This window comes from Typopeltis vanoorti, chromosome 25 (genome assembly GCF_054136105.1).
Source record: "Typopeltis vanoorti isolate ZY-2024b chromosome 25, IOZ_Tvanoo_1.0, whole genome shotgun sequence".
NCBI classification, from domain to species: Eukaryota; Metazoa; Arthropoda; class Arachnida; order Uropygi; family Thelyphonidae; genus Typopeltis; species Typopeltis vanoorti.
The window spans coordinates 46,964,243-46,990,980 of record NC_143573.1 but is presented as its reverse complement, the minus strand read 5'-3'; the positions used below and the strand labels follow the sequence as shown (position 1 = coordinate 46,990,980).

General features: G+C 34.4%; 1 protein-coding gene across 1 annotated transcript in view; it reads left to right on the top strand.

The window, feature by feature from the left end:
- The window catches only part of LOC150092714 (peptidyl-prolyl cis-trans isomerase FKBP4-like), an 80,376-nt gene extending 54,192 nt beyond the window's left edge, over nucleotides 1-26,184 (top strand). Inside the window, exons 6-7 of the mRNA XM_090414533.1 lie at nucleotides 4,127-4,309; nucleotides 20,456-26,184. Coding sequence (XP_090270659.1) covers nucleotides 4,127-4,309; nucleotides 20,456-20,596 — 324 coding nt within the window. The 3' untranslated portion in view covers nucleotides 20,597-26,184. The remainder of the gene's footprint in view (nucleotides 1-4,126; nucleotides 4,310-20,455) is intronic.
- Nucleotides 26,185-26,738: the final 554 nt, after the last annotated feature.

The following is a 26,738-nucleotide window of genomic DNA, read 5'->3' as shown; positions in this document are numbered from 1 at the left end:
TTTATTGCTGACCTTCATACCATGTCTATTACAACAGTTATTCAATTTAGTCAGGGAATATTGCAAACTTGTAGCGGATTTATTTAGGAGTATAACATCGTCTGCATAAAGCAAAGAGCTGACATTAACATCTCCAATTCTGATATCATGTTTAATACCAGGGGTGCTTAAGGATCAAAGCTGTATAACTGAGAGGAAACCTCCACATAGCCTTTAAAGGAATGCGGAGAACCGACCAAGGCTTCTGACCTAATGTCCAATCCTCACCTTCTCGTGGTGCACCCTGTTCGGTATCTACATAGATACTGAACGAACAAGGATGGGCTGCCAATTTGGGATTTAGCCAACCAAATTGTATTCTTATTGGCTTAAACCAATATAGAAAATGATGGTACAACAAGACAAAATTTCATGCTGGCTGGGGCGTCGCCCGGTTAAACAAGGCCCATTTGTTTTCGCCAGGGAACCAGGGCTAACAGCGAAAAGTCAGCTACTGGAACAAATCTGAAAGTACACCCCACTTCAACATCACCAGAGTTAAAGATCAGTACAATCAACACAAGAAGCCTGAATGGCAAAGAAATAGAGCTAGCTGAAGAATTAGATAAGTACCAGATCGACATAATAGGATTGACTGAAACGAAAAAGACAAAAACTGGTGAGATCTTTCTGAGCAATAAATACAAAATGTTATATTCAGGCAATGACAATCAAGGAAAGGAAGGAGTAGCCATAGTATTCAACACAAAATAAAAGGCTAATCGTCTTGAATGGCAGGCAGTCTCAAGTAGAGTGATGTGGGCAAATATGAGAATGGGGAACTGGACAATGAGACTTATTTGTGCCTATGGCCCCACAGAAGGTTCTACTAAGGTAGAAGTGGAGGTATTTTTTGATGCTTTAGAAAAAGCAACTGACACAATAAAAAGGAATAGTTGGTCCTTGTTGGGGATCTAAATAGCAGAGTAGGAAGCGATTGTCAGACATATAAAAATATTTTGGGAAAATTTGGAGAAAAGAGCAAAGCCAATAATAATGGCAAATACCTGTTGAATTTCTGCTCAGGACATGAACTGGTTATTACTAACACCATGTTCCAACATAAAAATGCACAAATTCACATGGAGAGAAGAGGCAAGGAATAAGAAAAGTCTCATTGACTATGTTATTGTTGATAGTGATGTTTTCTCCCTGGTGCAGGATACCAGAGTGTACAGAGGATTTGAAATTGGAAGCGATCACTATTTAGTCTTGAGCAGGATAAAATTGAATTTCATATTGAAAAGAATAACATGTAAGAAAGTTTTAAAGCGAATAAAAGTTGAGCAGCTCTCAGATGTGAACTGTAGACTAAAATACACAAAGATTATTGAAGAAAAAATGAAAGAGTTTGGGAACAAGAACCAAACCTTGGAGATTCAGTGGCAAGCCTTGAAGAAAACCCTGAATGATTCAGCCAGAGAGGCATGTGGTGAGGTTGTGTGCAAGGATAGAAAAATCAGAACTCCATGGTGGACACAGGAAGTTAAAGAGGCATGAAGGAAAAGAAGAAAGCATATCAAAAGTTCCTGGCAAATAAGTGTCAGCTTTTGCTCTTAGAGAATACAGAGACAAATGTAAGAAAGTGAAACACAGTATAAAACTAGCTAAACAAAAGTCATGGGAGGACTTTGGCAAGAACATAGACAATAAATATCAAGAAGGTGGTAAGATATTCTGGAATTTGTTGAAGAAGCTTAGAAATGGAGGAAAGAGTGCTGTAAAAGGAGTTAGAGATGATAAAGGTGACATGAAAACAGGAGAAAAAGATACCCTTGAAGTATGGAGTAATTACTTTGAAAAATTGCTAAATGAGACAAGCAGTGATAGCACAGTGGTAAAAAACACTCCACAGGCATACAGTCAGGAATACATATCCATACTTGAAGTAGAAAAAGCCATCAAAGGCTTGAAATGTGGAAAGGCAGCAGGTGTAGATGATATTCGACCAGAAATGGTGGTATAAGAGTCTTACAGTGGCTGTACTGCATAGTTCAGAAAGCCTGGACAGAGAGACGAATTCACGATGGTTGGAGTAGAGCTCTAATAGTACCCATATATAAAAAGGGAAATAAAACTGAATGTGAGAATTACAGAGGTATCTCCATACTGAGTGTTCCTGGCAAGATCTATGCAAGTATACTTGAGAAACGGTTGAGAAGAATTGTGGAAGAAAAGCTAGGTGAAGAACAAGCTGGATTCAGACCAAATAGAGTCTGTCAGGATCAGATCTTCACTTTACGACAAATAGTTGAGAAATCATGGGAATATAACAAAGCTCTGTATTTAAGTTTTGTCGATCTGGAAAAGTCATATGACAAGGTGCCAAGAGAGAAGCTACTCTTTCCTCCATTTCTAAGCTGTTATTGACAGAACTCTTCCAACCTAAATGGATATGGATGTAAAAAAACTGAGAGGCTCTAATTAAAATTTTAATAAATTAAATAATTTTAATTTAATTTAAATTTAAAAAACCTTGGGTTGGGATGTTGCATATTAAAATTGACTCCCCTTCCTGCAAAAAAAAAAAAAAAAAAAAAAAGTCTGGGTGTCAAGATATTTTAATTAAAATTTATATTATTTAGTTTAGTAGGAGACTTTCTTGGAATTTTTATAGCTACTCTGTAGCTATAAAATAAACAGATATAAAACCTTCATATATATCTGTAGGATATATATTAAGGTGATTCATATACCCAGTCTAATTCAGTTAATTTTTTTTAAAATTAAATTGTAAGGAAAACACACACATTTTGTGTACAGTATTATGCATACCTTTTTCTCTAAAATTCTCAAATTAGAAGATAGTTTATATTTGAAATAGTTAGAAATCAGTTAAAAATAATTAGAAATCAATAAGTAGTTATTATATATTGTGACATATGCAGCAGCAGTGTTTAATAAATAAGATAAGTTGTTGAATCCTTATCATTCTAAAGATATCGTTTATGATACATTAAAACATGAATATTTGTCTGTGTGTTTAATTAGATTTGGATTCTATGGATACAATTTTTATGTACAAATTTGATATGAATAATTGTATATTGTCTATGCATACAATAATTTAAAATTTTTGTTGTAAATGCAGTGGAAATAAAAAAATGACATTATAGTAGTACTTGTAATATTTGTTGTTTATTATTAGTAATAATAACAAATAGCAAGTATGTTGTTATTATGAGGAGCAGTACAAAAATTAATGTCTCCTGTTTTGTCCTTTTGATTGCAGTGTGGCAAAAAGCTTTCACTGTGTAGACAATAGTAGTTTCTAGTTCCACTACAGCGAGTGGTGCTGCAATCACTTACAATCGCAGCACATAGGTATTTCAAAATGGTAGCTATTATAGATGCACATATGAAGCAGAGATTAGAGATTCAATTCCTTACTCTGGGAAATACAAGTCCAGTGGAAATTTATACCTATCTGAAAAATGTGGATGGCGATTATTCTGTTGGCACAAATGCAGCTAGATGCCAGGTTAGACACTTTAAGAGTGGCAGTAGCTAACCTCACCAGTTTGTGCACAAGGAGTGCAATTACAACAGTTCATTGGACTTATCTTTTTCATTCTAACCATAGCCTGAATATGGCACTCTCTGACTACCACCTGGTTGGCCCTTGAAAAATTTGTTCCTAGGATGTTCATTTTACCAATTATGAGGAACTGAAACAAGCTGATTTTGAAGAGCTTTGATGTTGGACTTTTACAAGGTTAGCATACAGCATCACATTCATTGATGGCAAAAATGTATAGAGAATGGTGGAGACTTTGAAAAATTACAATGTCCATAAAAGTTTTTTTCTCAGAAAATTATATTTTCTGGTAAAAAAAAAAAAAAAAATAGGAAGCATTACTCATACTGCACAGTAATAAATAAAAGAACTACATATTCTAAAATAATTCAAATGTCATTATATGAAAATTGCATAAATGTTAAAAGGTAGAAAGTCATAAATCATAGCCTTATGTAAGTTTTAAAACAGATAACTTCATATGAGAAGTAATGAGAGTTTTGCTAAATCATTGATATGTTGAAATGGGCAAGTATTTGACTTTTAATTTTTTTTTTTTTCCCCTTGTAGGCAAGGATGGCTATTAATGATTATGAATTAGCCAAGGATGATCTCCAGTCATTATTAAAGCTGGATAACAACAAAGCTGCTATAAAACAGTTGCTTCTTTGTAATATAAAAATTAAGGAGCAGCTAGAGAAAGATAAGAAAACGTACCAAAATATGTTTGACAGATTTGCTAAAAAAGATAGGGTAAGTCTCAAAATATCAATTACATTACACTTCTTAGACAAAAACAGCAACTATGGTTATTAATGAAAAGTAAGCTTTCACACAGGACTATTGAGTATTTTCAAATTTCAGTGAGTCTTTTCCGATCTTCTAGAGAAAGAGAGAGAGAATTTTTGTGGTCCCCACCAACGAAAGACTTATAAACCTATAGTACATCCATTCCATGGGTGGGCTATGGAATTTTTTTTATTATTATTAGTTTTGTTTTGTTTTGTTTTTTTCACCCTGTCTGGAAAGCTTGCTCTGGAGACCAAACATGGAACTTTTTCAAGCTACTTCTTGCTTCCAATAAGCATGGCAGCAGTCTTTCATTGGACAATGAAATTCATCTCACACCCAAGACAATCACAAACATTCATGCCCATGGTAGGATTTGAACCTGCAGCCTGTTGGTTTGAGAGTGGATATGCTAACTACTTGCCAACAGGACCAGTTACCTTTCCATATCACAGAAGCAAAATATTCAAAATAGGTAGCTGTTGTTTATTATTTTAACGGTATAATAGAACACAGAAACTAAGTAAATAATTAATTTATTGACTTGATGCTGATATTTCGCTGGTATTATAACTAGCATCTTCAGAGCACAAAAACACTGTTTGTCACAATACGCAAGACTAAAACAACATGGTGTACTTAACCAAAATTGTAGCAGCAACACAAAGACTAGAGTCCTGACTTTGGCGCCCTCTATCTGAGGGAAAAAAAAAAAAAAAAAAAAAACACTCTATCATATATTACTAGAGTCCTAGAAAAGTGCTAGTTTTTTCTTAATATGACTGTCTCCCAGATCTTCGGCAAGTTAATACAGCCATATTTGTTGAGATTTGGAGTGTGTTTTATAGCTTCTGTCGCCTCTAAGAACAATCTCTCTGATTTATATGGGTTTCTGTGTAATACTTTTGTGTTTTTCCAATTGATCCTGTGTGCAGGGGTATCCAGAGCATGGTCTGCTAGGCCCGACTTCCCGTAATGATATTTCCGGACGTATCGTTTATGTTCGCTGATGCGGATATTCACAGTTCTTCCTGTTTGACCGTAGTAGGCTTGATTGCATGAGCAGGGTACTTGGTAGACTCCTGGATGTGATAAAGGAGGAATGCTGTCCTTGGGTGAGCGGATGAGGGTGGCTAATTTGCTACATGGTCTGAATGTGGTGCGTAGTTTATGTTTATTGAGGATTCTTGAGATCTTTTCGGATGTGCCTTTAATGTAGGGGATGGTGTCGTGACGACTCCTTTTTCCGTCGTGTTCTAAATCTATCTGGTTTCAAGTCACTTTTATGAATAATACAACTAATTACGAAATGATCACCGATCCAAAAGTAGGGAAATTTATATTTATACTGCGCCACCCTATTCTTAGATTAGTCTATATAAATAGTAGGATCAGTTCTAAATTAAGTTAGCAGTCATCTCATTAGGCCGAATCATCTATTATCATTTTTACTTGGGGTTCCCGCAAGATTCGAATGTTTATGAACGGTGCAATAATAAGGAATTCAGGCAAACACAATATCTAGATCAACAAAATAAAACATTTAATATATGATATGGTTAACAAATACAAGAACTCTATTTTAAAATGGAACTATACAATTAACTTAACACATCTTCTTAGGTCACTGATGCTAATTCAATGTTCTAACTTTCATATACTATTCACAGTCTCAAAAACACAAATCTTCTTATCTCAAGTTAATATAACAATTTCACATTTAATCAGTCTTCACAAATCTATCAGCTCAATGTTTATATTCACAGCAGGCAATAAACTACGTTAGCTATTTTCCAAGTAAATATATTCCCGGACTTTGAGCATCGGAGATATATTACAGTTAATGCTAGAATAGAGAAACTTATACAACTACTCTTACCAGACAAATTCTTCAATACATCAAATTATTGAGAGAGCACTTATGAATTAACTTAGTTAACATTAGCGGAACACACATAACAAATATTCTCCATAGTTTAAACTGTATTACTGTAAGTCGCACTTCACTATTCCAAACAACAGTAATTAGGTACTAATATCTTTTCCTGTTCACTTTTCTCCAAGTAATCAATATAACCTTTTCTTAGGGCAACATAGAATTTAATCGTAATCCAGATTAACTAGAACTAATCAGAATTTTCGCATTGACTGTCCAGTTTCCTTTTATCTGATTACGGCATCAACCTTTCTTCATGACAACAGCAAATTTCGCTTATAACATTAAACTTTATGTTTCACTACTTATAGGTTCACTTCCGAACACTATACTCATAAATTTCTGCCCTGAGGATTTTATAATCTTGGTTCCTCAAAACTCTCTCCTCACTCGCTTAATAATAATTCTTCTCCCTTCCCTGTCTTATCTATGACCTTCCTTCTCTTTCTGCCTTCTCTATCTATGACCTTCACTCCCACCTTACGTTCGAACACCACGCTCTACTCCACTCGTGGTTGTTTACGCGTGCGTCTCCATGACAACAGACTAAGCGTAAACATTTCGCCAATGTAATGTATGCTCTATTACTGCTACATGAGTGATTACATAACATTAAATATTTCACAAATAAGAACAATATAATATTTAAGCTATTTCTTCAACTTTTTGATTACGTATACAGTTAAATATAAAAATACACTTTACGTTACATCATATATATTTAGTTATACAAAATTCTAAACATATTATTATTTTATAAACTAATAATAGGTCAGGTTTTGAATAAATATTTAATTAGTAATTCTTATTTAAGGAATAATAAATAAATTTATATGAGCCATGATTAATATTTAATAAGCAATGTTAAATGTGAATGAAAAATAATAAATTACATAACATAGCTTCATTCGCAATTTAACAATGGTGACTGTTTTGTTGTAGTTCTCTGTGGTGGATGGTGGGAGGGGTTTCTTAGGAGTGTTTAGTATTTTGTTTATTTTATGTGGATTGTAGCCGTTGGCCAAGAAGGTGTGGCGTAAGTGAGTCAGTTCAGCAGTAAGAGCCTTGTCATTTGAACAGATTGCTCTCGCTCTATGGGTTAGCGTTTTTAATATGCCATATTGTTGAGAAGGATGATGGTGTGATTGTTTGTGTAAGTATCTGCCTGTATGTGTGGGTTTTCTGAAAACTGAAAATGATAAGGAACCATAATTGTGTTCTATTATATCGTTAAAATAATAAACAACATGTTCGACGAACACATAAGTCTGTCCACACGTTTAAAAATAGGTAGCTGTCTGTTTTTTGAAGTGCATTTCAACAAAATAATAAAAATAATAATAAACAAAAAAATAAAACGTATGATCTATTCATCCACCTAGATTAATGAATGGCATTTTCATTCTCATTGAGATAATTACATTGAGATAATTGAGATGCATATTCATTGAGATAATACAGTTGGATAATACAATTTGAAGATTTACAAACAATCAGTACCTAACCATTCATTTTCATTTTATGTACTTCTTGATGAGTTTGAATGTTAGACGGATGATTCAGGTTGGATGATTCTAATGACTCCAAAAGTAAACTCTATAAGGAATGCTTTTCCACAGGGATCTGTACTATCTCCATTGTTCTTCAGTCTCTACACATATGACATCCCTACTACTGTCTCATGGAAATTTGTGTGCAGATGGCATTTCAGTTGTAATGCAAAACACCTCCTTTCAGATTGCAGAGAATAACAGAGCACTTATCAAACTTTATACTACTTTAGACAGTAATGCTTACAACCCAATCTGCAGAAACCTAAAATCACTGCCCGTCCAGTGTTACTGGTAACTTCCAGTGACTTTTATGTTCTAGGTACTACTTCTCAACCATATAAACTGATTGTATAAATCCCAAACTTGAAATACTGGTCACACATTTTGCATGGTATACCTGAAACCTTCAAGAATGCTTAATGCTATCTAGAAGAGGGAAATTAAATGATTCCCAGCAAAGCTGTTTTCACTTCTACTACTTGTGTATCAACCCACCACATATAGAATATATTTCGATACATGTCTTTATATTAAAACATATTATCTTTTAGTGCCATTTTACAGTTGAAATAATAATAGAACATTGTCCCCCTTTGATTGGAAAAGACCAGAGTTCAATTCCTGTTGTTATGAGAGGAACTTTATGTGGACTTTAATTGAAGATGAGTTAACCAATCTCATATGGAGGTAGTAGGGTTTTCTCTTCCAGAAACTTGGGTTTTTCATCTCTCATGTAGATAAATCAGTCGAAAGAACATACTCAATTTACATACAGAAAATGCAATTGGTGGCGGATGGTAGATAAGATTTACAAATAAATGTGCATTGTGTGTTGATGGTAGTAGTGTTGCTGTGTATTGGAGGATTTAGTAGGAGAAATGGTAAGGTGTTTAGTGTGCCCTTGCACAATGAGTCCTTAGACTCCTTGGAGGCTCCTTATTAATATAAGATATTCTTCAGATATTCCTAATGTGTGACACAACCATGGCTATCAGATAAAAACCATCTTCCTCTGCCACACTGTGCAATGTGAAATCCCATACACATCTTTCACATTCTCCTAATTCTCTAACACATGCTGCTGCTGAATCCCAAAATTGAAATATAACCCCCCCCCCAGCCCTTCTTACTTGTAATCAAGCTATGAAATCCTCAATTATGCTCTGAATAATATAATTTTTTAAATGGTGGCTAGCTGGGCAACAGCATTTTAGAATTGGTAGCCACAATGTTGATTATGATCGATATAACTGGATACAGCACAGAGAAAATAATATCCTAAATAAGACCATGCATCAGTCATACAAAAAACACCTCATCAATTTAAATAGTGCAAACTTAAAAAACAGTATTGGTAATGAAATAAACAAAATCCTTTCTTACTACTAATACTTATCTTTTTTTCACCAGCTCATGTCGACTAACTACATATGTCATCACATGTGGATTGAATTTTGTTAAAATCATTCCACTCAGATCTGAGGAATAACTTTTATTATTATTATTCAGGCCTCCATGGAGTCAAAAGACTCATTGCAGGAGGTCCTTCCTAGGAAACACAGTCTATCAAGACTCATCACAGGAGATCCCTCTTAGGAAACACAGTCTATCAAGACTCATCGCAGGAGGTCCCTCCTAGGAAACACAAAGTCTATCATACCACTCCTTAAACTCATTGACCGTTCTTGCTCTCACCACTCTATCAGGCAATGCATTCCATGGTTCAACCACTCTCCATGCAAAAAAACCACTCCTCACCCTCTTGCTCATAGCTTCCTTTTGTGACTTTCAAGGATGCCCCTCCTTGTCATCACTCCTTCCTGCTGTTCAACCAAGTGAAAGAACTCCCCAATGTGAACAGTGTAACTACCTCTCAACAGTTTAAGTCTCAGTCATATCATCTCTCCTGTCTACCAAACTCTGCAGTCTACATTCCCTCAGCTGATCCTCATAACTATGATGTACAGTCCTGAAACCATCTTTGTTATCTGCCTTTGTATCCTTTCCACAGTTAATTTATCCCCTTCAAATCCTGGGGACCAAATCTGAGAACAATAGTCTAAGTGCATGTGGAATAAGCTGAGAAATAACATGACAAAAGAAATGAATTGAAGTGAAATGAAATGAATTCCTAAAGAACATTAATTGTGCATGCATGCAAATCTATATGCTATAATCAAGCGTATTTTAAACTGTCTGGAAGTTATATGTGAAAGTATGCACTGGAATAAAATACATTTAAAAACAAATTTTTGTGCAATGCATGACTAGTTATCTATTGTTCAATTTATAATTAAATTGCATTATTATTCTCTAGTTTGAAACCTTTGCCTGATGTAGCACATAATATTGATAAAATTATTTCACATGACTTGCTAGTTATGTATATTAATCATGAATATGTAAGAACTGATCAACTTGACAAATAATAGCCTAGTTTTGAAGAAAATTGTTGATGATAACTAGTCAATATTCTGTTCAGCTATCATATTTCATCTGTAGCAGGCGATTCCAGGTTCTGTCCTTTCCAATTGGAAATAGTGTTTGCATCCTCTGTCCTGGGCTGCCCAAAGTTAGACTTGCGACTATACTTGAACTTAAGTTCAAGTATAGTCGCAAACTGGATGAACTTTTTCTTATCCTTTCTTTGACTGGTTCCCAAGTTCGTTGATCTCTGGTATAGGCAAACAGGTGAAATAATCAGTTTCAGAATCTCAGGGGTTTTTTGTCCCATAAACTCAATAAAATTGACCATAGAACTCGCATTATTTCAAACAATAACACCTCTTGTTAGAGTTAGCTACCAAGAGATGGCAGCACTTGTTTGCTTGTCTCTTCATCAGTTGCCACTTATAATTAGTGATAGTCATGGGCCAGTTATCTATGATTGGCTGCCACTGGAGATTGAACTGCCCAACTCAGTCTCCAAAAGCTAGATAGGGTTAAAAAGGCCTTGCCCTACACCCTATAAGGGAATAAAAAGCATTAACTGATTTATTTATTACAATTCACGTTTCACTTACCATCATCAGTATATTACAGTTGGAAATTAAAAATTAACAGTGAAGGTATATGGAGAATAGAATCTCCTTATATGCATTCATGAGACAGCCAAGTAAAAACCAGTACTATTAGGATTACACAAAGTGTGTACATGTGTGAGATTAAAAAAAAAAAGCATTATATAATATTAAACCATGTTGAAAGTTTATTTTTCACTTGGTTAGACTATAATAAATTTAGTTTAATCCTTTATCCAAGTGTGAGCAAACAAAGTTTGTTTGTTTTATCCAAGTGTGAGCAAACAAACTTTGCTCACACTTGGATAAAGAATTAAACTAAATTTATTATAGTCTAACCAAGTGAAAAATAAACTTTCAACATCTTTCTCTAAATCCAGTGTAATTTAATAAAAAGGTGACACACCATTTGGCAACTCCTATAGGTAGAGATGACCTTGCTAATGCTTCTGCCTGGTATCTCCACTTGGGCCTGGGTCCCACCAAAGAGACCTCAATAAAGGTCGAAACTAGTCTGGGTAGTGGCCCTTCCCTTAATGCATAACATTATACATATCTGCAAGGAGATGTGTTTTGCATTATGGGAGATACTGAGATAGGAGTGATGTTAGCTTGCTCCACCTTTGCAACGAGTTTTCCAGTGTTGTACCACCTTACCCCAGTCCTGAAGATACTTTCAGGCGCAAACTTTGTTTGCTCACACTTGGATAAAGGATTAAACTAAATTTAGTATAATATTAAACCATATAGTTTTTAATAATAATTTTCCAGATTTTTTGTATGATAAGTCCATAATTAGGTTGAGATTTGGGTGATGTAGAAGGACTTCAGCTTGAATGAGATGCTCATATTTATGCAAACCTGTGTAGTAATTTAGTATCATTCCAAAGGATCTGGTAGTTAGTATAAGTAATCCCATATTCTGTTCGACCCAATTTGTTGTGTTTCTTGAAGGGAATGTAAGATTGATGTTCAGAAATGTATAGGGAAACAGAGTGGATTGTTTGTCCAAAGAAGAATAACTGGTGGTTACATGGAACTAAGTAAACTGCTGTATCTAGAAGTGGAAATTTATCTTTTGGAGATAGTATTAGAGAGCTGGTTGAATTCATAGGCTTGAAAATAATAGAGATATTAAATTTCTCTAAGATATGAGAAATGCATTTTAAGATGCTGCTATTAATGTATGGGATGGCAATTTTATATATTCTATATATATGAGTCATCTCTTCTAGTAGAAGATGGAGAAAAATGGTTGATAATCTTCTCTATTGTTTTGGGGTTGTAACCATTTTGAATGGCTGTTTCTTTGATTGTAGAAATTTCTTTTAGATGCAGTTCAGAAGAACAGATAATAGAGCTCTTGAAAAAGGTATTTAATAATACCATATTTCTTTGAGGGATGGGGAGCAAAATTGTGGTGGATATACTGGCCTGAGAAGGAAGATTTGTGAGAAACAGATGTTGACAAGGAACCATCCAATTCTCTTTCTATAAGGTCATATAAGAAGGATATAGTCCCATTTGATTCAAATTCTATAGTGAATTTGTTCTGTGATGAAGGTTGACTTTCTCTAAAAGCTGCTAGATGCACACATGAATTATTCCAGCAGCAAAATCATCATCTATGTAGTGAAACCATAGGAAAGCTTTCTGCTTGTGGAAGAGTAGATTTTGATTTTTCTCATCTTCACTTTTGTATTAGGCTCCAATGGCCTGTCACATGGCCAAGGAACTTGGCTTCTTTGAAACCCGATACTGAAACCCACTTATGATAGGTCAGTTAATCTTATCTGCACTGTGCTGTGGCTGTAAATTATGTGTACATGTTTTTCTGGCCAGTTTGGCTATTTTGTGGGATGAAAAACTCTTTTAAGTTATGTTTTTTAAGAGAATGTCAAATTTCCCATTTGTTGGTAATTAATGGTATTCAATGTAGTCAACTCTTGCTATTCCTCTGCTACATATCCTAAGGGCAGGTATATTTTATCTGTAAATTATGTGCTCTCTGTTCTGTTTGTATGAATGGGATGAAAAACAATGCCAGTTCAGTATAAGACCAACTAACTTGCATTCACTTGAAATGTCTTATAAAGTTGTTTCATATCATTAATGGGATTCAGTTTGAAGGTGTATCCAACAAAAAGATTAAATGTCACAACTTCCTTGCTTCCATTTATTTAGCTGACTTAATTAACCTATCTACTCTCCAGACGACAGGCTGTGATTTTTGGATCCGATCCCACCATGGACACGGATTTCTTTAGGTTGGAGATGAATTTCATTTCCTAGTGTGAGACAGCCACCTGAATGCCTAAATTGGCTTTAAAAAATTCCACGTATAGTGTATATAAGAGTGTTTTGAAATATCTAACCCTTAGATCACTTGCAGTCCTAATACTATATATTTTGAGCTAATAGTCTTTCATGTGGAATTCACATTTTTAAAAAAATTGTTTATAGATTGCAGAAGCACAAATCATTTTTGTATTTTATTACTTCCTCCATAAGTACCGATCAGAGTATCTGAGAAAATTTCTAGAAAATCCCTTGAAGTTATTTTATATTGATGCCTGGAGGAAATTTTGTCTTCATCATAGACACAGTCCCCTTCCCTCTATGTTTTATGTTGAAAAATGGAATGTATCTGAATAAGTCATATTGAAACTAGTCATAATATTGTTAGTGTTTAAGGTTGGTAATGTAGTCTTTGATTGAATAATGATATTATTTTCCTGAGCTCCATGGAGTCACAAGACTCATCGTGGGAGGTCAATACAAAGCCTATAATACCACTCCTTAAACTCATCCGCTGTCTGGATGTTCACCACTCTCTCAGGCAATGTTCATTCCGTGCTTCTACCACTCTCCATCCAAAAAACTTACTTCTTACCCTTTTGCAACTTCCAGGGATGGGCCCACCTTGTTCCTTCCTCTCGTTCTACCATATGAAAAATTTACTTGATTATATGGAAGAAATCCCATGTTGATAAAGCCAGAATTGTGGTGCACTGATTTGTAAACTGGCCAGCTGATAAGATTTTCTAAAGTGTGCATAGATATCTTATTCTAGTGTCTTATTTTGGAAGATATCAGATATCCAAATAGGACTTTCTGTTTGGATATTGTTAGGATTGTTTTATATATATATATAAAAGTATCAATTTCATCTGATATTAGGAATAATGAAATGAAGTTATTCCAATTTTAAAAAAATCGCAACATTGTCTTTTGTAGAAGACAAATTATGGCACTAGATTGGCATTTCAAAATGTTGGATGTAGCTAACTTAAAATTTTTGATACTTCCAAATATTAATGACCTGATACCTCCTTCGGTGTTTATCAAGAAATCGTATATCTCAGTTTTCATGAAAATGGAGTAAAATGGAAATGATTTATGTAAATAAATATTTTATTCTAATATTTGTCTTATTTTTGAAGCTATTATCAAGCTTCACTATTAAACAACTACAAGTGAGAACATCTTTGAGTGAAAATAACATGCAAGTATTGTGGCACACAATCTGTGAATAGCTATAAGCCAAGAGGACCCCTGTTAAAAATTAATAGCATTTTTATAAAAGTGAAATGAAAAGTTAATGTGTAAAATTTAGAACAACAATCTAACAGAATTGGGAGCTATACACAGTAAATGAGAGAAATTTGGCATATTACCAAGTTGGACTGTAATATCTGCAACACCACACTTCTTTGGCTAAAATAGTGTATTGGAGTGTTCAGCTGTGTATATTGTTTAATATCTGCCAGTCTGACTAAAATATGGTGGATCACGGCAGCATGGAATCTTGTAGATGCCAGTGGATAATGGATCCAGTAAACGTTTAGCCACCTAGCCAGCCTTGATATGTACACCTCACAGTTGATATGGATGCAAAGTTCATATTAAAATTGTAATACTATTGATACTACATTGAATTATAATGATAATGAAGTGCATAAGGAGTGATATATTTCATCCATAGTGACATAAATGCAGTTAAAGGTAGAAAGCATGAAGCCACCTTACAAGATCAGGCAGAAAATGATTTAGTGAATTAAGAACCTTACCTGCTCTTTCTGCAAGTTCTTTATGGGATGCATATGCCAGCATGCCATGCACCCTAAGTTTTGGCAATAGTGTATTTCACAGCAGAATAATGTTGCTCCAGCATAAACTTAAATGCTTACACCTTGATGGTCAGTGTTTATCTTAGCCAAGCTGTCATTTCTCTCTTTCTCTTAAATAATAAGATCAGCACCAGTTTATTGGCTTCCATCTCTTAATATTTCTCCTTAGTAATTCTTGATTTAGGCTTTACATAATTTGAGGGATAAAATACTAGTGATTTGCCTATAAATGAAGACATTTCCCATATTCATACTCAGACATAAATGTAGATGAACTACTTGTAGCAACAACTCTCCAGCATGCATGTTGCAATTCTTGATCCAATCACCAGGCAAAGCGTTTTGATCTTCCAAGACAGCAGTAACAGTCTGTACTTAACTAGGTCAAAACAGGATAGGATATGGAAGATGGAAACAGATGCTAACTCTCCATATTGTGATTGTGCCAGCTTAGTCCAGATTATTAATCATATTGTTAGTGACTTACTGGTATTCTTTTACTTCTGAACTTATTCAGGAAATGACAATCAAGGAAAAGAAGGAGTAGCCATAGCATTCAACACAAAATACAAGGCTAATCTTCTTGAATGGCAGGCAGTCTCAAGTACAGTGATGTAGGCAAATATCAGAATGGGGAACTGGACAATGAGATTTATTTGTGCCTATGGTCCCAGAGAAGGTTCTACTAAGGTAGAAGTGGAGGAATTTTTTGATGCTTTAGAAAAAGCAACTGATACAATGAAAAAGGAAAAGTTGGTCATTGTTGGAAATCTAAATAGCAGAGTAGGAAATGATTATCACACATACAACAATATTTTGGAAAAATTTGGAGAAAAGAGCAAAGCTAATAATAATGGCAAATACCTGTTGGATTTCTGATCAGATCATGGACTGGTTATTACTAACACCATGTTCCAACATACAAATGTGCACAAATTCACATGGAGAGAAGAGGCAAGGAATAAGAAAAGTCTCATTGACTATGTTATTGTTGATAGTGATGTTTACTCCCTGGTGCAGAACACCAGAGTGTACAGAGGATTTGAAATTGGAAGCGATCACTATTTAGTCATGAGCAGGATAAAATTGAATTTCATATTGAAAAGAATAACATGTAAGAAAGTTTTAAAGCGAATAAAAGTTGAGCAGCTCTCAGATGTGAACTATAGACTAAAATACACAAAGATTATTGAAGAAAAAATGAAAGAGTTTGGGAACAGGAACCAAACCTTGGAAATTCAGTGGCAAGCCTTGAAGAAAACCCTGATTGATTCAGCAGAGAGACATGTGGTGAGGTTGTCTGCAAGGATAGAAAAATCAGAACTCCATGGTGGACACAGGAAGTTAAAGAGGCAGTGAAGGAAAAGAAGAAGGCATATCAAAAGTTCCTGGCAAATAAGTCAGCTTTTGCTCTTAGAGAATACAAAGACAAATGTAAGAAAGTGAAACAGAGTGTAAAACTAGCTATGGTTCTTGCCAAAGTTATGGGAGGACTTTGGCAAGAACATAGACAATAAATATCAAGAAGGTGGTAAGATATTCTGGAATTTGTTGAAGAAGCTTAGAAATGGAGGAAAGAGTGCTGTAAAAGGAGTTAGAGATGATAAAGGTGACATGAAAACAGGAGAAAAAGATATCCTTGAAGTATGGAGTAATTACTTTGAAAAATTGCTAAATGAGACAAGCAGTGATAGCACAGTGGTAAAAAAACACTCCAAAAGCATACAGTCAGGAATACATATCCATACTTGAAGTAGAAAAAGCCATCAAAGGCTTGAAATGTGGAAAGGTAGCAGGAGTAGATGATATTCGACCAGAAATGCTGAAGTATGGTGGTATAAAAGTCTTACAGTGGCTGCACCGCATAGTTCAGAAAGCCTGGACAGAGGGGCGAATTCTTGATGATTGGAGTAGAGCTGTAATAGTACCCATATATAAAAAATTAAATAAAACTAAATGTGAGAATTACAGAGGTATCTCCATACTGAGTGTTCCTGGCAAGATCTATGCAAGTATACTTGAGAAATGGTTGAGTAGAATTGTGGAAGAAAAGCTTGGTGAAAAACAAGCTGGATTCAGACCAAATCAGAAGCTGTCAGGATCAGATCTTCATTTTACGACAAATAGTTGAGAAAGCATGGGAATATAACAAAGATCTGTATTTAAGTTTTGTCGATCTGGAAAAGGCATATGACAAGGTGCCAAGAGAGAAGCTATTCAATACGCTACAGTTATATGGTGTCAATGGGGCATTTTATCAAGCAATACTTAGTCTTTATTTGAGTTGTAAGTCGGCAGTTAGAATTGAAGGAAGTACAGGAAGATGGTTTAATGTTCAAACTGGTGTGAGACAAGGATGTTCATTATCCCCTCTGTTATTCATTATCTATATGGATCACATTATGAAGGAAAGTGGTATTAAACATGATATCAGAATTGGAGATGTTAATGTCAGCTCTTTGCTTTATGCGGATGATGTTATACTTCTAAATAAATCCGCTACAAGTCTGGAAGATTCACTCACTAAATTGAATAACTGTTGTAGTAGGTATGGTATGAAGGTCAGCATTAAAAAGGCAAAGGACAATGAAAATAGGTAGAATTGTTGAAAATGTCAACTGTGTTGTGGATGGGGAACCTGTAGAACAAGTAAAACATTTCGGCTACTTAGGCACAATTTTTACTGAAGATGGGAAATTAAATATGGAAATAGACAACAGAATCAACAAAGCTGGTACGGTAGGAAGTCAGTTGAATAAATTCATATGGAATAAGAGAGAAATTAGTCGGAACACTAAATTAGCTGTATACAAGACAGTTGTCAAACCAGTTTTAACTTATGGATCTGAGAGCTGGGCCCGAAGTAAAACACTTGACCAAAGACTAGAGACCGCAGATATGAGAGTCCTGAGAAAGATTATCAGCGTGAACAGATGACATCAATGGCAATCTCATATTAAAAATGAGGATATTAGGAAAGAACTTGACATTGTTGGCATCCAGGAATGCGTTAGCAGAGCTAATCTCAGATGGTATGGTCACTTAAACAGAATGGGCGAGGAAAGATTAGCAAAACAAGTGTTCTCTGCCTGGTTGGCAGGAAAACGACCCAGAGGAAAACCAAGATATAGGTGGATTGATACGGTACAAAGTGCCTTAGACCAGCGCTTCCCAAACTGTGGGCCACGGGCCCCCTTCGGGGCCGTAGGTTTTGTTGAGGAGGGTCGTGAAATAATGAAACAAATTTAAAATGTTTTAAGACTAAGTAGATTTTTTATTTTAAAAGAAATGTATTTAACTTTTATTATTTATTATTTCTTTTTTGTTATTTTTTATATTTTAATGGAAAAATTCACACATTGGTGTTGGTTCACAAACTTTGCTTCCTGCGTATTTCGGCGCTTAATGAATATTAGTAAATATTGCTTGTTCATATGTTTCATTTCAAAGCAGTGGTTAATTGTATTTACTTCGAATGCTCTCCAGGGAAGCTCCAAATCTTGCTGTTCCTTTCATCGGGCGTTCATAATCAGGGACTGTTGATATTGACTTTATATACATATTAAAACTCATTTTATATTATCACTGTCATCTGAGCTAGTTTTCTGTTACCAATAAAAGTTTCACATATACTTCACACATGAAAAAAAGCTTAAACAAGTTCGTGCAGGGAGATAGTAACTGTTTGCAGTGGTAAACAACACGCCTCCCTAACAGCCGCTATACTGCAGAGGCAATAAAAACAAGTACTTTTATATGCCAGTGAATAAGGTATGAGGAGTCTGTGTAATATATTTCTCAACAAATAGTCAATTAGAGACAACTGGGATAAAAACACACTAATTAATGAATCACATGTCCCCTCATCAGAAACTATGCTGTATAGACTGAAATAAAACCATATGTTGCATGGCCAAACGCAGTATCTAACTAAAAACTATTGTTATTAATTAGATGTGTGCAAGTTCGATTTCTGAAGGCAGCAATAAAATTCAACCGAATGTGTTAAAATTCGTAAAAGTGTTAAAACTAAGTAATATATATATATATATAAATATATATATATATATATATAAAATGAATGTTATGGCAGTTTCACGTATGGAATTCGGTTGAAGAGAGTTAGCATTTCAACTCAATTGTCAGCTATGCTTTTATCTTTCGGTTGCGCGATCTTTTGTTAATACCGCACCAATCATATGCACGGTTTAATAAAAGTTACCTGCCTTTGCTGTATGTTTCGCGTTAGGCTTAATTACCTTAAAGGGAGAAAAGTCATAAAAGAGAAAAATGTTCCAGGTCCACAGATTCCCTTATTGAGGTAATATTCACTAATTTCATGTTATCAGTCTGTGGTGTGCCAGTATCGGTAAGTGGTGATATTATTTGATCTATTCTACGTTAAAAAATTTAACCCTGAGATGGATAAGTGGCTGATAAAAAAAAATAAAAATTCCCGTGAACAATCAGAAGAAGCCGAAACAGACTCAAAAAAAAGGACAGTATTTCATATTTTACCAGAACAGCCCACATCATCTTCAGACCCAAACGGTAAGAGGCAAAAAATGTAATATAAGCATTTGATTTTCGCAATATTCGCTGTGTATGTTTTGTATTGAATATAAATACAATAAATATTATAATAATATATCTCTCTATTACGATTTTTTTTTGAGGGGGGCCGTGAAATATTTAAATGTTTGCAAAGGGGACCCTGACATCCAGAAGTTTGGGAAGCACTGCCTTAGACGATAGAAATATGAGATCTGTTATTGTTGTAGTCTTGACAAGTAACAGACTGATTTGGAGGAAAATTGTAAATAGGAAGTTAGTAATGATGTAAATTTTTCATGTAGTACTATCATATCCTGTACACCTCTTGACGGTACATGTCAGGAATTTGATGTTAAACCTGAAGCTTTAATGTGAACTCAGAATCTGTTAAACTATAATGCATTTTTTGTATGTACATATTTTGCTAAATATGTAAATGATGCATTACACAAGCTCAAGCTGAAGAGGCAAAATATCCTAGATGTTGCTTTTAATTAGAAAGCTTACCCAAGGGTTCTATGAAGTACTCTGAAATACTTTTCTTCTCAGCAAAAATGACTGTATGTTAGTATATGTGTATTTAAGTAAAAATGGTTCTCTTAATTAATATCCATGCTTTTAGCTTTGGCCAGTGTCATTTTGATTTTGTTCAGATAATTATTTTTTTTAGTTAATTTTTCTGTCTACAGTAGCTTGCCTCTAATGACCATATGGTCACATTGGCTTATGCATGCATTGTTTTTTGCTTTGATGTTTTATCATCTCAGCAACTAAGTAATAATTTATTTTTTATTAACAGAATAATTTACTATTTCTGTTAAGTAGTTATATGCTTTTATAAGTTTGAGAACAGAAAATCATTCAGTAATATTTTGATATTAGAAATTAACTTCCTGATGTGTCATTTATTTCTATAGGAATTGAATAGGTATCTTCAGAACAATACAGTGGAAACTGGTGTATGGCAAGGAACAGAAGTGAACCCAGAAACTCTCAGAACAACATCTATATTGGAAGAAATATGTCAGACTGTAAGAAGTGATGATGTAGCATTCTAACTTCAATAAATAAATAAATGAACCAATTTGTGAAATATAATTGTACAAAATGTATCTTTTAATAGAAATTACAAATTGTAGTTTAACTGTAAATATGCTTAATGGCCATTTCATAAACATTTCAAAAGGAAAATTGCCTTTATTCACAAAATGAGATCTTTGTATAATAAGTTGATTTTTGAAATGATAAAATATGTTTTAATATAAAAATCAGTGGTTACATTGATAAAGTGTTAAGCATAAAATATCAATGAAAATGAAAGGAGCCTAGTACTCTAATTATTTATTCTAGCTAGAATTAATAAAGTATTGTTGTTGTTATTATTTGAGACCTCCAGGCAGTCAAGGACTCATCGAGGTAGGCTACACATCACTCAAACCAGCTGTCATACTTCCCTTAAATTCATCCATGTTAGATGCACTCACTACCTCTAAAGGCAAACTGTTCCCCACTTGCTACTCTGTGAGAAAAGATCTAACTCTTGCCATTTTCTTGACTGTGAACAGGGCCGGCTCTACCGACGGTGCAAGACGTGTATTTGCACAGGGAGGCAAAGTTGGCATAAACTATACAAAAAATAAGGGAGAAGGGGTGGCAAAATATGCTACTGCACGGGATGGCAAAATTCCTAGGGGCAGCCCTGACTGTGAATAAACTTAACTTCCATAGATGCCCCTGTGTTCTCCCCCCCCCCCCCACCTTCCATATAACAAAAATTTTCATCATATATCCTATAACATCCATTCAGAAGTTTATAGACCTCTATCACATCACCCCTCTTTTTCCTGTTAACCAGAGTCTGCAATCCACATACTTGCAATCTGTCCTCATAATCTAAATCCCATATAATCTTTCTAACTCTTCTTTGCACCCTATTCCAAAGCTTTTTTATAGCTATGGGATAGGGTGCAAAGAAGGGGCTAGGGCACAATAATTACAGCTGTGGGATAGGGTGCAATATTTCAGGTGTGGTCTTATCAAGACCTCATAAAGAGGTAAAACAGCTTCCTTATCTCTACTTGTCAAGGTTTGCTTCAACATTGCAATTATCCTCTGAGTTGTATTTGCAACTTTTGCTGTGTGACCTTTGAACTTCAAATTCCTATCCACCATTATGCCAAGATCCCTAGCCTCATCGGTTTCTTGTAGCTAACATAATATCGCTGGAAATCTCATCATGCCAGAGTACATCACTTTACGCTTACTAACATTAAACCGATAGCAATTTTCGTTTGCCCAAATTTTCAGCCTATTCATATCATTCTGTATGTGCTGGATATCAGTAGCATCCCTTGATTGCCCAGCCTATCTTCACATCATCATCAGTAAACAATTGCGCATCTCCTGTCAGACCCTTCCTAATGTCATTAATGTAAAGATTGAACAACAATGACTCAAGGACTGAATCCTGAGGTACACCACTGGTCACCTTAAGTCTGGCAGATTCACATCCACTGTATACCACTTTTTGATATGTCTGTTCCACCATCCACTTATCCAATTCATGTCAATAGTTTATATTCCAATCCCATATTCTCCACTTTATGCAACAGCATTTTGTGTGGTATCCTGTCAAATGCTAGTAAAATCAACATTATCATAATATATCCATTCCCTTTATCCAATTTGGCCATAACATTGTTATAAAATATAATCAAATTGCTAAAATGATCTTCCTTTAGTAAACCCATGCTGCTACTTGCAAAATATAGCTTCTTTGTCTACCCATTTCTGTATGCAAGTTCTTACCAACTTTTCTAAAGTCTTCACTCCCACACCAGAGATACTGATAGGTTGGTAATTAAATACAGCCATTTTTGCATCATCCTTGTACAATGGAACTATCATACATTCCTATTCTTGTGGTATCATTCCTGAGCTGAGACTCATGTTATATAAACGTAAAAAGCCTAGCCAATTGGGCTGAACAGTCATTTAGCAAATGTGGTGATATTTCATCTGTCCTTATTGACAAATTCTTATCCAGTTTATGCAACAGGTCTTCAATCTCATTCTCATACACTTCTAACTCTTCATCCAATGCAGCAGTAGCATTGTGCACCTGATTGATATATCTTTGCAAAGTGAGCACTCATTAATTGAAAACTCGTTAGCTTCTAACATTAGAGTACCATTTGCATTCAGTCAAGTTATTCTTCCACATTCATTCTTTCTTTTGCTTGTGACATAAATAAAATTCATGTGGATTGCCTTTAGCCTGCATAGCCAATTTCTTTTCATACTCCAGTTTAGTTTTCCACGCAATACTTTTCTACCCTGCGCTCTGTATATTTTATAACTCCTCTCGTTCTTATTCTCATGATATTCTTTCCACATCAACTTTTTGTGGATCTCTTGGTTAATAAGGTTGCACATTCATTTCACTCCCACCCTATTTATTCTTCAAACTCTAGGGATACATTCAGATACCATCTCATTTAAGCACTTTTTCAAATATTCCTATGCATTGCTGACATTTTTCCCATTCAGTAACTGATACCATGGGACCAAAGATAGTTCTGAGTTGATCATAATTTCCAGCCTTGTAGTTCAGCATGTAACCTGTTCTAATTGGAACATCAATATAATTAGATACTTCCCAAGAAAGAACTGCATGATCACTTTCACAAACTAGTGATAAAATAGTCATATTTTTAACAAGACCCCCTTCTGACACTATAAGCAAATCTAACACTCTTTGACCTCAAGTTCCTTCTTTCACATGCTACCTGAGAAAGTTGTTGCAACAATTCAATAAATTCCTCTTCATTCTTATCAAAAGATTTCTCTTCTACCAATCATTGTTGGATAATTAAAGTTGCCCATAATGATCACTTGTTTAGTATCCATAAGGCTTTGCATTTTGGCGATGCATTTAATCTTCCCTGCAACTGAGCCATCTGTAGCAATGTCTCACAATATATTTCATTCTATTAGCCCTCACTTCACACTAGACCTCAAACTCACTGCTGTATAGGACATTTTATTGTGATCATTGTTTTCTTGCATTTCTACCCTAGCTGAACTTAAGTCATCTGATATCATTAGTTTAGTAGCTCCCCCCCTCCTTTCCTACCTCTAATACCAGTTACACATAATCCCAGTTACCATATCTGATTCTGATCGCTAACAATCATAGCCCACAACATATTAAAGCAACAAATGGGTCTGAACCCAAAGTCTATATCTTCACCAATTTGCCTGATGCATAACCATGTTCCAAGCCATTCATGTCTTTGTCATGTTTGCATACCATAGCTGAATTTTCATGCACATTTTCCCCATTCTTCCCTTGATTTTATTTCTCTGACTCTTTGCATTAGGGCTCATCCCAATAATTTTTCCAGGCTGCTGATGCCAAATGTATTCAAGTTCGGGCTGTCCTATAAAAATCTTTTCTGTCATCAAACGCACTCCACGCATCTAAAAACTTGCATCCATTTCTTCTGCACAGCCTATGTATTGAATCATTTCTTATCATTGTCCTCCTTAAGTCAGTATTGTTGCTTCTTCCAACAGACCGTTCATTCCTCTCTCATACTATATTTGTCACTACTTAAATCATTAGTTCCTATAAGAACTACCATCTGTTTAACTTTACTTTTCTTTTCTGTTTTTCTATTACATTTCTTATATCTTTCATTTTTGCCCCTGGGAAGCTAAAACTAGTGTTTCCCCTCAACAAGTGCAACTTTTATGATTGAATCACCATACCATATCATCCACCTCTTTTTTCTTAGATTTTAATCTGAGATCAAGAAGTAAGTATAGTGGAATTGTATATTTTAGTCGTCAAATGTAAGATTGTGCAGTTTCAGAATAAGTCTTGTGGCACATCTCTTAAGAAATGAAGCATATATGTTTGGTACTGTAACTTTATACTTACTCTTATAAACATTGCTCTGGATGTTAGATATTCCATATTCATTTAGGGATAGTTTTAATGTATTTTGCATATTCATTTAAATATTGCATTTGTTCTTTTGAATTAGTTTACATGTAAGCATCATTACTTTGATGGGAATTGAACTACTTAGTATTTTTGTAGCCAGAGTCATATAGAAATGTGTAGGTATTTTATGGGTGTTAAATTTAAGACAATATATTTCACCAAAAATCAAATAAATCAGTTTATTGAAAAGATGAATTAATATGGCATCATTTTTAGTATGCTATACTTTTAGCAGTTAGTTATTCTGCAACTCTCCTTGTACAGAAATATTTCCTTTTAATTCATTTGATTTTTGGTGAAATATATTGTCTTAAAATGATTTATGGACACTAAATTATGCATTGATTTTAATCTTGTCATTTGCTGCAACTATATTAAAGTTTATATCATATTACTATTAAATAGTACGTTATACCAAGTATGACTCCAAATCAGGTGACTCGCTATTTTTAGCACTTCTGTCAGAGTTTATTTGCTGAAATTCTTGGTACTTCAAGTGATATCTTATTGTGTAAGCAATCTTTTTCTTTAGAAAAAAAAAAATTGTTTTAACACATATACTATTACAAGAGCCTCCATAGATCAATCAGTAATGACTACCCTTCAGTTGGAAAGACCTCGGTTCGAATCTCTGAAGAAATTTTATTTATTAGGGCTTTTCAACTGAAGGTGAATTAATTGGTCTCATACAGGGTGACAGGGTTATTCATCCCAGAAACTCAGGTTTTTCATCCCACAAAATAGGTAAACTAGACAGAAGAACATGCACAGTTTGCAGACAATGCAGATAGGATTTATTTGTATTGAATTTGTCTTTATCTTCTTTTACAAATAGCAGAAACTATTCCAATTCATCGTCAAAATAGATAATATCTATATCATTCTTATAGCTCTTTTAATTTTTCCATTGAGATCGGGCCTTAGCAGCCACTAGGTCCAATACCTGCTTGATCTGCCTCTGTCTATCATAAGCATTAAGTGGGTTTCTAAGAAACCAAGATACTTGACTAGTAGGCTGTTGAGCCTAAAATGAAAAGGGAAAATGGAATGGAATATATACTATTACATTAAATTTTCATTCAGACAGTGAGCTCTGTTAATGCTTATTAATGCTTTAGCGATGGGACTGTCTCAAGTTCTTGTAATCCTTGACTAAATCTCACTCCAAAAATATACTAGTCCCAAAGATGTGAAAACAATTTTAAATTCTCAACTTATCTTTACAGGAAGTGTTTGGCATGCTACATATGCAGAACAAAGGATTTTATTTATTTTATTTTTTTTTTGAATGTTCAAAAAAATACAATTTAGATTTATATATATATGCTTAAAATGAAGATTAAAAATGGAAAATTTAAAAAAAAATAATTGTGTTATATCCTTTTAAGTTTAACTTTTGAGTAGTGAGTTTAACAGGTGCTCATGAATAATATTCTGTATGCATCATACTGATATTCTACAGTTAATGAATAGTATTAATATGCTTATTTTGTCTCTCTGCAAAACATTTGCATATTTTATAATAGTTGTAATGGCAACACATAATGTAGTACATAAATTGGTAACACAGTTTAATGAAATTATGAAAAGAATTGTGTTTTTATGGATTGTTACCAAATAAAATAAATATATATATATATATTTGTTTTTATTTGTATATATATATAAACACTAATTTCATCACAAAATGAGTGGCTTCTTTAGGGTGAATAAGCAAAAGTGACAGATAACACAAATTATTGTGAAAAAAAAAAAAACTGAGAGAAACCTTATGGTATTAACAATTGAAACAGAAGGAGCCAGCAAAGTGTGATACTTGTTTTCTAGCATGTTTGGATATGACTGGTTGAAAAGTTGAAGTCAGATATGTGAAATGATCTAATTAAAGAGTTCGTTTTTTGTTGAAGGAATCGTGAATAAATGGCAGAAGTGGAAGATTCTTAGAAGATGAGTAGAAAAAGGAATTACAGTTGCTACTTTCAACCAGGGTCATTTTCAATGGGTATTCAAAGAGCACCATCTAAAAATACTATTTTCTAATCCTCGTCCATGGCAAAATCTTGGCATTTCATTTCAATCCCTTATATCAGTAATCTCTCCATTAAATTTGCCAATCTTCTTAATCGTGCATCAGAGTGGCCTATAAGCCTGTTCAAGGTTTATGCAGACTTTTACAAATATCCCAGGCT